This window comes from Perna viridis, chromosome 1, assembly GCF_037379345.1.
Source record: "Perna viridis isolate PV_CMFRI_1.1 ecotype Kerala chromosome 1, ASM3737934v1, whole genome shotgun sequence".
Lineage (NCBI taxonomy): Eukaryota > Metazoa > Mollusca > Bivalvia > Mytilida > Mytilidae > Perna > Perna viridis.
The window spans coordinates 55,237,187-55,252,017 of NC_142445.1; the positions used below are offsets into that span (position 1 = coordinate 55,237,187).

Below are 14,831 nucleotides of genomic sequence, written 5' to 3' on the forward strand. Positions count from 1 at the left end.
GAATTATTGTCACAGTTTTCCCAGCTTCAAATAAGCATTGTATACTTTTTGTTATAGAACATGAATTTTATAGTATTAGGTAAAATGTCAACTCTAATTTTTATTCTCCAGTTGGATGAATATTATGCAAAACTAGTTGGATATCCTTAGTATGATAACTTGTGGAACCTATTTTTTATACCCTGGCAGACAAAGTGGTGAGGTATTATATGATACCTCTGATAAGTTGTATGTCCCTATAAGGTTTCTGGATGATAGCTTGAGAATAGATCAATGATTTTTTTTCTACTTTTGCACAGTTGTTAAGTACCATATAAGTATCATATAATACAGGTTAAGTTAAACTTTCAGCAAAATAAAATAAGTGTAGTTTTTTTAGTTTTGTCATTTTGAAATTTTGCCAACCCCTTTTTCTTTTATTTATAGCAGCCTTATTTTTTTATATTGGTATGGTGCTGTCATCGTCTTTGTCTATTGACACTTGGTTTTCATGCAATATCTTGAGTATTAATGGGTTGGTCTTATTTTATAACAAGGTTCCAAAGCAAAAAAAGAAAGATTGCTATGGACTTTGGGTTTTATGACCCCAATGGTTTTAGAATTAGGGCTAAAACAAGCATTTCATGGAGACTGACTATAGCTCCAATGAAAGCATAAAGGAATGTCAATGAAATTTTTCAACAATATTCTTCACTGCAATGCACAGACTTTTTTGGGGGTAAATACTTATTTATGGGTCAAAAAAGGGGTCAGAAACATGCATTTTCCTGATGTCTAGACAGTTACTTGACTATTAATAAATGGATCTTTTTGAAATTGTATTACAAGGTGCCATACCACAAAAGGAAGACTGGGATTGATTATTATGATTGTGACTTGAGCCATGTACGAAAAAGGGGCCACAAAGTGGCTAGAAACAAGTTTTTTTGGATTTCTTGAAGTTGCTTGTTTATTTCTGGTCTGATTTCGAAAGTTATTTTTCGTAGATTCTTATGAGGATCCTTGCCTGCATTTTTCTATCAGATTTTAGATATCTCATATGAATTATAAATTATAAGGAGCCAAAGGGGACCACACTGCAAAAAATGGACTTTGATTATTTTTGGTGCTATTTTGATTTTTTTTTTTATTTGATTCCATATGAAATTCCCAGCCTAAATAAAAGAGCTTTTTAACAGAAGTATGTTTACTAAATTAATCATTTACTGTTTTTGAGATAATGAGGTATGATCCTTGAATGCACCCTTAAACTGAATTTAAAAATACTGTGGCCAATTGAGTTGTTATTTCTGTAATGAAATGCAAGTCCCTGTGTATAGTGTGTCAAAATCTAATATCGTAACCACACTTGCTTAAAGTGAACAGAGTTCAATTGGATGAGGTTGTATCATGCTTCCCTTAGTGAAGTTTTTTTATTTAAAAGGACAAGTATTCTCAGTTTAAGATAACAGGCATCCTAAAGTCATAGTAAAGCCCTTCACTTGCTAAGCAGAACTAATATTAGTTGTCTATGTATTCAGAAACACTTTTGAATAATATTTGAGCTCTACTCTTTCTGATATAAATATATGAATGTAGATGGAAAGTATCAAGAGAAAAAACATGTAGTAATCCACACTGAAATAATCCCTTATTCACCCTATTATATACATTATCATATTTTGTCAACATTTCTGAATGACACTTGATAAAACTAACACTTTTAACATTTTCACTCACATTCCCAGTGGCTGCCTATAATGCTGGTATGTGGGCCAAGCCAGCTCTTAAATGTATAGATATCATGGCCTCCTTGGAAAAGTTTTGTCATGATTCAAAATCCAGTTAACATCATAGCAATGCTCTTAAAATAAAAATATGATGTCATCAAGTGCTGTAAAGACATGCGAGTTTGATCAGAATTTATGTGGTAAATTCATTTCTGAACAGGAAGTCAAGTATACTTAAAAATATACTAATTTCATGAAGATAGATTCTACTTTACTCCTATCACTATAAATCTAAACCATAACTGGATCTAACTGATTTTTTTTTTTTTTTTGCTTTACCTTGGGAGATGAAACTTCAATTGATAGCTTTATTTGCTTGCATTCTAGGCTGTTGCATTTACACTTGAGGTCATCAATAGGATCCATTAAATGGGCAAAAATTACATTTTACTATCCATGGCCTTACAAAAAAAAAAACATATGGTCTATAGTGTCTGGCCATGAATAGTAAAATGTAAAACATCGTTATAACTGCATTCTAGTACAAATTTTGCCCATTTAATGGATCTAACTCATGACATAAAGCACTTAAAGTTACATGTAATTCTTGTTAAGATGAATCAAAGAAGTAAAAAAAAAATAATAATCTCATTTCAAAGCTATATAATAAAAGGATTTTTAATGAGAATGTAAAATTAAAAAAAAAAAAAAAAGATAAGATCACTTGTGCCAAGAGCTTTAGCCATTAACTCCAGCTGCTCACTGTTAAAATTGCCAACGTGCAACTGAGTAATATTTTTGATATTCGCTGTTCCATTGATTATCCTATAATTACTGATTATACCTCCATGTCCTAAGTCCTTTCCTTCAAAATTCTCAATAACTAGCTGGAATAATAGAGGACTGTATAGGATTCAACTAGCCCGAAACAAGAAATGTACACATCATTTCACAAGCCCAATCAATTTTTATTAGCCCGGGCTTTGGGCTAGTGGCTAAAGACAAGCACTGTGCTCCCTTACTTACTGTGTTCACTTGAAGCATTTTGAGGATTCTAAGTATGGGTACTGGTGTGTATTTATGATCTTACTAAAATGAATCTATTTTACATTGTTATGGTGAAATGCAAGTAGAATTGCAAAACAGATCCTTACAAAATCATGAATGGCTCCTAGTGTTTTATTTTTGTCTTCTTTTGTCTGTAATAAGTTCAACAATGATTGCATGAAAATAAGTAATTTGTTGTACAAAAGGGCATGTGTCTTCAATTGGTCCACATTTGACCACTGAGTTAAGTAATTCCTTTTTGTCCTCAGTATGTTTTTGCATGGCTAGTTACATATCTTCTACAATAAGTATTCTTTGATGTTAAGTTATAATGTCAACTTTCTTGTTTTAAAAAGTTCATCAACAGTTCAAAAGTCAGGTTTATGTGTCCAGAAAGGTTTGAGTTCATCAACAGTTCATTGAAAGTGTACATATTATCTCAACTTCATTTGAAAAATGTATGATTGTTAGATTAATATATTAATACTATAAAGATATACATGTACTTTAATCATGTTTAACACATATTTTGTTACACTTAAAACCCAGAAATATTGTTATAATTCTAAGGAACGTATGTTCATTACTATGTAGCTGTACTATGTAGCTGTACTCTTGAATAGGAAACTTAAACTTAATTAAATGATCTCATAAAATTTGTCAACAAGTTTTATACATAGACTGTGTTAAATGGTTCACTAAGTAATGTCTTACACTGATTATGTAATGGTAGTCAATTGTGTTACTTTTAAACTTTCAAAGATATTAGCAGTATGATTACACAACTAAATTATTTTAAAGAAAAACTTTATTCACCAACATTTGTTTTCTTTTCTCTTACAAAAGAAACACTTTAGCGTCGTTTGGTAGATGCATTGTTCTCATACCTCAAGTAAATTTATTAAGGTTCCTTGGCAACTGTTCATTTTAAGATCTTTTGAATTTAACTTTAGTTATCCCCCCAGTGTGACAGTGAAGGATGAATGGCTGTTTGACCAGGTGATGTTACAGGAGCTAATGGTAGAATGTGGACAAGATGCCTCACGACTTAATGTTTCTCTTGCTCAGAAACCATTCAGTACTATGGGTAAGTGGTGTCAATGAACCTCTGTTTATATTGATCTTTAAGTGATTTTAACCTCAGCTTAATGTTGTCACTGCTGTCTATTTTCTTATTTTTTTGTAGCTTTGACCTAATTAACAATACTAATTTTTATATTTTACAAATAATTGCTAAGCTTCCTTCACCCTTTCAAAGAGGGATGACCCTATTTTTAGATGATCTAAGCCTTCACATCATGATTAACTACAAAAGTTGAATCTTAATGAGTAGAAAAGTTTATAGACATATAGAGCAAGTTGGAGAGAAATAACAGAAGAATGATTATGTGGATATTTCCTATTAATTCTTCATAAAACAGTGTTATGAAGATATAATTGTTTTTTGTATATTGCATGAAATACGGGATGTATTGAAATTGTAATTTAAAATGCATTGGTTTTATTATTTTTTTTCATACATGTAATTTTGGGTTGTAAAAACTAACATTTGTCAGTTAGATCTTGAAACATTTAGTTTAAGCATGAAACCATTACAAACTATTTATAGAAAGTTTGCTTTGTTATAGGACTAAAAGAAGATATTGGTAACTTGTGAAGTATTAAACAGCTTGGCTTCCCTAACAATGTCTTCACTAAAAACTGCACTTTACTTTTGATCACTTGGAAACATTAACCCTCTCTCATCCCTAAAAAAAAATAACGTAAAAAAAATAGTCCAAGTTATTGATTCTCAATTAGTTACTTTTCTTTCTGAAATTTTTAACTGATCTCGCACCTCCTGAATGGTGTGGGAAATAAATTTCTTGTCTCTAAAAATAGATTTCGGAGAATTTGCAATTGAATTGTTTCGTTTTGAAAACTAATTCAGAAATAATAGTCCCAAGGTATAGACACTCCTATACCCAAGGTATAGACACTCCTATAGTTACTTTCTTTTCCAGTTGTAATTATAAATATTTATAATGTTAGTAAGCCATTTTTCACCTGGATTAGTATACCTTTTTTATGGTTATGGTCATAGTTGATACAGTTTCCTTGTCTTGTCAATGTTTTTTCAAAAGGTGTAACTAGAAATTTATATTGGCTGGTACAACCATTATTTTATATATAAACTACCATTCAATTTAATATGTGTTCATTATTCTAAAAATAGCATGGAATGGCACTACAATATCTCCACTTTGGTTTGACCATCTGACCCTCGCTCCATATGGTCTATCCTTGCTTTTTTATATTTTGAAGGGCATTGTCAGCATTGAAGAGCTTGTTCATTGTCTGGTGGAGGCTCATGCCAGCATTGAAGAGCTTGTTCATTGTCTGGTGGAGGCTCATGCCAGCATTGAAGAGCTTGTTCATTGTCTGGTGGAGGCTCACTGTCAGCATTGAAGAGCTTGTTCATTGTCTGGTGGAGGCTCACTGTCAGCATTGAAGAGCTTGTTCATTGTCTGGGGGAGGCTTATGTCAGCATTGAAGAGCTTGTTCATTGTCTGGTGGAGGCTCACTGTCAGCATTGAAGAGCTTGTTCATTGTCTGGTGGAGGCTCATGTCAGCATTGAAGAGCTTGTTCATTACAATTACTGTACTTTATATAATGTGTAATATTTTACTTCCTATATTTAATTCCTTGATACAACATAGTATGAGCACAATGAAGCCCTTTATCCTGTCCACTCCTTATTCCCTTCACCCTAAGTTTGAATACTTTAATGTATTTAGAATGGTTATTCTGATCTACACATGACTTGTCCCCATCATGGTGTGTCCTTTTGACATAAAAAATTGCAATTGTTACTTGTCAAGACAATGCAAGTTTTCAAGTTTTTTTTAAGGTGTGAATTAAAACCTTTACCTATATCACTGGTTTTAATATGAATTTCATTTCCCAGTTAGTCTAGTGAAGTCATAATGACATATAAGTTAGGTGTTGATGTATTTATCAGAAAAAAAAGAACTTTAGAGTGAAGCCAGTGCTAATTCTACATTTTCTAATGTTTTTTTTGCTGTTTTTGCATTGTATTGAAACTACAGTTGTCTACATTTAATTTCTAGTTCATTTAATTAATCTCAGGGAAAAGAAAGAGGTGTGCAAAAATTAATCAATCCCCCCTTGCTTGTAAACTACTGATATAATAAATCTTAATAAATACAAAGATTATATGCACCAGGTCTTCTTCACATGCAGCAGGTGGCTTGTCATTATTGTCTTGTCTATCTGTATGTCCATCTTTTTGTGTGTATCTGTCACAGAAAAGTCCTTTTTATGAAAAAAATATATATGTTTGTTAGAGATTGGAGTAAAATCTCAGTAGTTAAGAACAGTATAATAATGTATGATTGGTTTAATGCTGTTGAGGACTTAATAAATTAGATTTAATCTATCAAGCAAACAGTCAAGGACTCATCTTTTGGCGGCCTAATTATTAAAAAAGTGGTGGTTAGTCTCATATTTAAGGTGGACTGTTTCCCTTTTCTATTGGATTCTTCAAGGTTTGTAAAAATTACAAAACATTTCTAAGCAGAATTCAGTAAATTAAAATGTTGCATACTGCAACTATTGCAGGATATAATTTTAGCTTTTATTTGCACTTTTCAGTGCTAATGCTTGACAATACTGGAATCTGATATATGCTTTAGGAAATAAAAATACAGCATGTATAATAGCCATTTATACCTGATATACATTCTATTATATTGGTACAGATTTGATATACTGAGTTGCTATAGAACAGGATAAGTTTTAAGTAATTTTTATTTAGGTTAGTTGATGACTTTAAATATGTCAGTTGAGGCATCCCTTTTTCAGTGTTGAGTCGCTCAGTATTATTATACCATTTATAATCTCATCACTGAATGGTTTCCAGATGGTGAAAAATAGAACTGGAAGGTGGTATTTTATAGATATTCATTTCCTTTCTTACTAACTACTGCAGACAGGCCCATCAAAATCTTGATATTATTTGAATCAAGCATTGTTTGATAATCAGATTAGGCTGTGTATTATCATTCACTTTTTCCTGACAAAGATTATTACATTTTCTAAGAAGGCTGGGTACAAAGTCAAGAGAGAGTTTCAAATGTCAGACTCTGTTTGAGGCTTGATACAGAGAGTGTTAATAGTATAAATGTGAATTTGTATTCTGCATACTGATCTTTCAAAAATTGTCTTCATCTGATGGATGTTTATCACAAAGTTTTGTTGTTTGCTTGTAATATTTGTTTATTTTTTCACATATATATACATCTGAATGGAAAAAAAGAAATAGTAGTGCGAAGAGACTTGTCACAATAGAAATAAAAAAATGTGATGAATTAGACCCAAAACCTGTTGTACCTAAACCTGTCTCAAAAGATTGAGAAATTTTGTATTTTCAAAAACTTCAGTTTCTCCAGGCGAAATTCTAAGTTGTATTGTTCTCATTTTTTTTATTGCAGACATTGGAATAAGTGGTAGTGCTAGTGATATTGGTTCTATTACTCTTGAAGTAGAAAGTGCTGAGACATCACCTATGATGCCTAGGGTAAGACAACATATGTTATAGCTAATACAATAGTAAACTTCACGTGATATAGTTAATTGATTCAATGACCATGAACTGATGAACTGCTTTAGGTATTAACTGGACAATTGACAGGAAAATTATTCTATCAGAAAATTTGCTCACTTTTTGATTCCTTGGTGTTTTTATTTTTTAGCATGAACATGTTTTGATAATTTTAAACTTGTATATCTGGTTGGTGTTTTGAAAAAAAAGTAATTTTTCAAAAAACGAATGGTTCTAGGTTTGTTGTTTTTTTTTTTGACTGCTGATTCCAAATATTCATTGTCCAAAATATCTCCACAGTAAGTAGAGTACAAATCCATCAAAAGTTAAGATGTGTGTTTAAATTCATCATCAAATGTCTTTGGTATAACACAAATTGTTTTAGTCATTATAAGAAAGAAATAAGTCATATAGACCATTTTTAAACATTAGACATTTTGCAATGTAATATGGGTACAAAAGTATGGAAATAATCTGTATTTAAGCTTCATGATTTTTGCTTTTGGTCTTTTTTATATCCAGGTGCGAAATGTAGCAGAAATCAACCACGTAAAATCTCCAGAATAATGTCTTATTTCAAAATATTCTTAGAATTTCTGTTACGGCACCATCATGTTATTGTGGAGCATCAATACAATAACAATCATTTTAAAAAGAAATGTTTCATCATGCAATTATTGAACTTTTTACCATGTGTTATACCGTGGACAAATTTGTTATACTAAGGCAATTTTCAAAAATATTAACTGCCTATCACTGTAGAAATTCCTGGCGTCCTAATTGAATACCAATCAATTTAGATAGGGGAAGCAAAAACCAAAACACACACTGAAATCATAATATCATCTAGAAAAGAAAATACATCATTAATACATAACATGGAATAACATAATAAATGTTTTAATTGATAAAAATATAATTATGTTGAAAAAAATAAACTTAACGATAAACAAAATGGATTATTACTGTATAAATGTCCCTGGACAAAACACAATAATTGTCAAGTACATAAAACACAAACTAAAATAATATACAATTACTGTATCAGCTTTGGTTTTTCAATTTGTTTGGTGTTATCTATTATTAAGTATTGTTTCTATGTACAGTTAATTTTCCATCTTTGAATATATAATAATTTATAAAAAGTCTTTCATCTAGTGTATTTAGTCCTTTGAGTAACATTTTTTCTTGTTACACCAAGGACCAGGACAAACATAAGAAAAAAAAACACATGTCATCAATTGCTATCAATAATTGTGATATTTCAGTAATGAGAATGAATTTAGTTTTTTATTTACTGTATATCAATGTTATACCAAAGACCATAAAAATAGTTATGCAGTCAGTTGCACTCACATATTTTGGCTTTAAATCATTGTAACATTTCTGCTGCAAAACATCGACTGCAATTTGATTATGTTGGATTATGGGGAAGGGGACAATTTTTTTTGGAGTTATTATCCAAAGCAAGACAAGCCATGCCCCTCACTTTTCTTTGGTGTTATACCAAAGACAAAAAAACGGGGGACATGTTCAACGGCAATAAAAATCAACATGTTTATAAGATATATGCATTTTTGGATGCTACAAAATCAAATTTACATATCAACACGCTAAATTATTGGCTTTATGTGTAATATTTGATGCATTTTTAAATTCCTAGACCATTGTAAAGATTGAAAAGTGTGCCAGGGGTATGCAAAAAAACAGCAACAAATGCCTACTTATCAGGGTGATTTTTTTACCATATATATGTTATGATTCCATATATTTTTCCCCATCTTTAGGCCAAAACATATCAGAAAACATAGATTTTGTATATTTATTAAATAATTTCCATGCACCAGCCTACAGGGATAAAACCATTGCACATTTTTTGAGAATGACCCATATATCTGTCTTAACAAGAAAATTGTATTATGTAAGTTACCGACACTTATTATTTTTTCTATAACTTGAGGATTGTAGTTTGTTATTGTATTAATTGAAAAAAATGCCCCAATTTCAGAGGGATTGCTGGTTTGGTTTATTGATCTTATATATAATGTGTCATGACAAATTTCTTGGCGGTGGTTTGGCATAAAGGGATTTGATGCACTTGTGAACTTAATCACCACAAATACATTGCCACTTAAAAACACAATATATTATGCTATTACAAAGTTTTTAAAAGCATTAAGCACTGAAATATGCATTTATTAAACTTCAACTTACATGATTTTGTTTTATTTCTACAGAAATCTGCTGCTGCTAAAGAGGAAATTACTGTTGAATCATTGAAAAGGATGCTTGGTAAGACTTATTTGCTGTCAGTGAATTCACCAACTTTTTTACCTTTCAATAGGAGATGTTTGTAAACTGGGTATTTCCATGTTATCTATTGGCTTGTAAGGATACTCCACAGAGTTATAATTTTGCTAGTCTCATTTTGAATTTTTACAAACAATTTTTTTATTAATAAATTCCCTATGAATTTGGAATTTTAGATGGTGCTGTACTTAGAATAATAACATTGGAAAATGCAGAGCTCTTGTGACATGTGTAGAACACTGACATGTATATTTAAAAAAAAATAAGGGTGGGGGGGGGGGTCATTGCAAGAATGGGTCCAGCATATTTTTTATAATAAAAGTGAATGTTCTGGTTAACATTACTACAATGGTAAAATAAAAATCTTGATATGAATTTTCCCTCAATAAATAACATTATAAATTGCTGTTCACACACAGTGTAAAGGTACTGTAAATTCTTAAATTGTTGCTGTGTTTTTATTATTGGGAAAAATGCAGCTGACTTCAAATTTCAAGAATTAAAACTCAAAATATGGAATTTTTTGGCATTTTTATTCTGGATATTTTTCAGAACAGTTAAATTTGCATTATCAGCTAAAATTACCAAATTGCAATAAATTTTGAATTTACAGTATTAATGTTTGTGAATGATATACTGATAATACTCTGTCATAATAAATTTCAACAATGAAGTTAACTTTGTCTATATTTTACATGTTATACTTGATTTCAGCTGAGGATAACAGTGAAAGAAGAGAAGAGGAGGAAAAACGTAGATTAGAGATTGTACACACATTCCGGACAGCTCCATTTGAAGAAATTGTAGCAAGATCTGAAGCTAAGGTGAGTTCAAATTTAAAAAAAAAAGGACATATAGAAAAATAATCATTGTGGAGATTGAGACTAAAATTATCATCATACTGCATTAAGACTTTTAGGGTAGTATGTAATACTGTTTGATACTTTCTGTTATGTACTTTAAAAAAAAGAAATAAATATTGATGTGTCAAACAAGAAGAAATCCTTGGACAAATGATCAGAGAGAACACTAAAAGACAACAAAAAAACAAGTCTCACATCAGAAAAAAATTATGAGAGACAAGACAAAACAAGTCTCACATCACAAAAGAACTTAAAAGTGCACACAGTAAAGCATAGCTCAAACACCACTCAAAAAGTCCAAATAGATTAAGGGCAGTAAATGCATTTGAATTATTAATTTTGTTTATTAAAGATGTCTTCAAATTTTTGAAAGATACTGAATTTCACATTTTTTAGCTCACCTGGCCAAAGGCAAATGTTCAATAATCTTCTCTGAAACTCCTACACTGACAGGTTTTAAACTTGGCTTGGTTGTTTCTTAGGGTGTTCTGCACAAAATGTCTGTGAGGAGTTTTGATCCATGAAAAAACATGGCCACCATTACTAAAAATAGAACATAGGGGTCAGAAGGCAGTTTTTTTGCAAATAACTCAGAACTTGTTGCCTTTAGCAAATTTCTGGCAGGGGGTAATATTGTTCAGCATCATTAGATGGACCTATACTGAAATTTTCAAAACGATTTGTCAACTCTTATAGGAGTTTTTTTAGCATTTTTTGCATGTGCAAATTTGAAAATCTTCTTCTTAAAATCCATCGCACAGAATTCAATGAAGTTTTGCATATTTGGTTCTTAGGGTATCCCTCACAAAATGATCGTTGGGATTTGGATTCGTGAAAAAACATGGCCACCATTACTAAAAATAGAACATAAGGGTCAGAAGGCAGTTTTTTGCAAATAATTCAAAAACCATTGCCTTTAACAAAATTCTGTTGGGGTAATATTATTCAGCATTATTAGATGGACTTATGCTGAAATTTTCCAAATGATTTGTCAACTGATGTAGGAGTTATGGTCCCTGAAAAAGTTTTTTTTTTTGGCATTTTTGCATGTGCAACTTTGAAAATCTTCTTCTCAAAAACCATTGCATAGAATTCTATGAAAGTTGGCATATTTGTTCCTTAGGGTATCCAAAACAATTGAATGTTGGGATTTTTGATTTGTGACAAAACATGGCCACTGTTACTAAAAATAGAAAATAGGGGTCAGAAGGCAGTTTTTGCAAATAACTCGAAAAACGTTTCCTTTAGCAAATTTTTGACATATAGAAATATTGTTCAGCATCATGAGATGGACCTATGCTGGAATTTTTTCAAATCATTCATTGACTGCTATAGGAGATACAGCCCTGAAACAGTTTTTGTGTTTTTTTCACATTTACAACTTTGAAAATCTTCTCTAAAATCATTTAAGATCATTTAATGAAAATTAGCATATTAGTTCTTTAGTATATTGTGCTCAAAATGGCTGTTGTGAATTTTAATTCCTGAGTAGATATGGCTGCCTATACAAAAAATGGAACATAAGAGTCGGAAGACAGTTTTTTGAAAATAATTGAAAAATTGCTGCCTTTAGCAAAATTATGGTTCAGGTTACGAAAATACTACTAAAAGCATTTCCTGCATTTGACAGATCAGTTGATTTTAACTTAGCCTGTCTCATTCCTCATGTTTTTCATATTGCTGCTCAGGCATTTTACCCAATAATCAATCAATCAATCAAGTTTTCTAATAAGCAAATGGTTAACCAGGTGAGCAATTCAGGCTCTCTTGAGTCTCTAGTTTACTGTGTGATCTACTTTCATTGCCATTGCCCTGTGATATGATTTAGTTCTTACTAAAAAATTATGTACTGTTATTTTCAAATGTAATTCCATATTTTTTTTTCAGTCAAACCATTTTCATAACAAGCTAAATGAGATTTTAGACATGGTGTCAAAACCACCAGATAGCCCAGAATCAAACAGGAAAACTGTCAATGACAATATATTTGAAATGCAGTTTCCAGAGCTGTTTGTCTACTGAGGGATACAGCTTGTTTTAAACTTCGTGAAAACACCAATAAATGGAAAGCTCTCAATAAGTCTAACATATAAAGAAAAGTTTCATTGTACTTTTTATTAGACAGACTTACAAAATTATGCCCCTTGAATTGTTGTATTGGGTAATTAAAAGTATCAAGTTATTTATTGTCTGTAAAAGTTATCTATTGTTGGTGGTGTAATTTTTGTGTAGGTTTGTTTTACTTTACAACTGATCAAGACTTCTAATATTCTCAGTATATTTCTGTCTCAATGTTACTTTTTCATGAATGGCTGAAGAATTCATTAAATATATTTTTGAGTTAAGGTAAAAAAAATCATTAATTTTGCCATAATAACTCATTTTCTGTCACCCCTTTGCCATTACCAGTGTAGTTAAAATATAACATTACTTTTATATTGTATGAATGTTGTGTCAACTGTTAATTTCAGCATTAGTGTAGAGAAATAAAACTGATATTGAGTCACTTTCATTATTCAATCTTTTTAACACTTCATTTCTACATAAGCCAGTAAGCAATCTTGATTTAACTTTGAGTGTAATTTTTTTTTTAAACTAAATTATAATTTAATTTATTTGTTGAGACATTGTACTTTTTGCCAATATTGTTTTTTTTCTTAATGTAATTGTTATTAAATTATACAACTATATTATTATATTAACAATGTAATAAATACATGAATGTGTTGGTGTTTTTTTACAAGAGGCAAACAACATGGAGTCTATACAAAAATGTCTTTTGGTAATCAAAGTTAGGTCTCTCTTATCATTTAACTTTGGATTACTTTACAAGGTTTGGTCTGTATTATAGAAAATGAAATTGCATTATCCCCTGTTTATGTCTGAAAAACAGCATGTACTTTCTTCATTTTCAATATTTAATCAGCCTGAAATGTTGAACGAGATGGAGATTTGATTGGCATGAATGTAGAACAATTAAAAAAAACTCTATTGTAACTGTGTACATAAATCATACAGGACTCAAAACATTAAAAATCATAAAATGAAACGTTACAGTAGTATTTTAAAAAAAAAATAAGGTATATGATTGATTGAGCACAATATAGAGTAAACATCAGAACTAACATCATATCATATGCGTAGTTGAATACACAACAACTTTTTACATTGATGCTATCATCTCTTTATTTAAAAAAATACATTTTAATTTAAAAAAAAGTACTACTTTTTTTATTTCCTTCCAAAGACATTTAAAAAAAAACGTGGAAAAGGAAAGCTTATACAACAACATTACAATTTAAATAAGCTTTCATCTACTATATGTAATCTGGTTATTAACTTACATTGTCTCATATATTCAGGGGCTTTACTTACAGGCCTTGAAAATCCAGATTTTTTATTGAATTTGTTTACAAGTTTTAAACAAGTAAAATGCTGTTGTTCTGTTGAAATTAATTTTTCTTATAATTTTTTAATGGGTTGAAAATCTACTTAGAGTGATAAGGAAGCCTTCTAATAAACTGTATACATGATTTGGTGCTGAACTTGTATTTGTTGATGTACAAGAACGTTTTCCAAAATATTTAAAATTACAAGAATAGACACTCACAAATCATATCAAATCATCTGGTTGGCTATTATGTACTAATTGAATAACTAGCATTAACATGTCATAACAGATTATATGCAAATGTCCTATTCAAAATGAGAAGAAAAACATTTTTTTCTTTTTTTATTCATAAAATTGACAAAACACATGGGGATTGAGAAACAGGATGTAGAAAAAAAACGGGTATGAAAAATACAAGAATCTTTGTAGAATTGGTAAAGACCTTGGAACTTTTACTTTTAGAAAGTAATAATTAAATATGGAATTATTAAAAAGAGTAATCAAGGGAACCAAGGTTATAGCGGTAATCAAAAAAGAATGCAATTCAGGGACAAAGACCAGACATGGAAAACAGACATACACAACAAAGAACATAAAGTAACTAAAATCATACATACAAAGTAACAAAAGTAAATGAGCAACTCGGACTCCACTAAAAACTGGGAGCATGGACCAGGTGCACCGGTAGGGTATGCAATCGGGTCATAAGTAAGTCATTCATTATGTGATTCAGTAATGGATCGATTTTATTTGAGTTGTGGCTGATTTATGTAAGAAAAATATTTAAATGTTTAAGTGATGTTTTATGGAAGCCAACAAAATGAAAAAGTTGACGAAACTTTGTTAAAAATTCACTAGGTTGTAGAAATTCTTGCTACTTAAGGTAGACTTTTCAGAAAAAAATATA

General features: G+C 30.6%; 1 protein-coding gene across 7 annotated transcripts in view; it reads left to right on the forward strand.

The window, feature by feature from the left end:
• LOC148629441 (protein EFR3 homolog A-like) overlaps positions 1–13,259 on the forward strand; it is a 39,659-nt gene extending 26,400 nt beyond the window's left edge. For 4 of the 7 annotated variants that reach the window (XM_088551240.1, XM_088551185.1, XM_088551194.1 and 1 more), the window contains 6 exons: positions 3,710–3,843; positions 4,385–4,402; positions 7,251–7,336; positions 9,598–9,652; positions 10,385–10,494; positions 12,421–13,259. In XM_088551240.1, the coding sequence (XP_088407366.1) occupies positions 3,710–3,843; positions 4,385–4,402; positions 7,251–7,336; positions 9,598–9,652; positions 10,385–10,494; positions 12,421–12,555 (538 nt within the window). In that variant the 3' untranslated portion in view covers positions 12,556–13,259. The remainder of the gene's footprint in view (positions 1–3,709; positions 3,844–4,384; positions 4,403–7,250; positions 7,337–9,597; positions 9,653–10,384; positions 10,495–12,420) is intronic. The other 3 variants (XM_088551203.1, XM_088551222.1, XM_088551229.1) reach the window with 1 other exon arrangement.
• Positions 13,260–14,831: the final 1,572 nt, after the last annotated feature.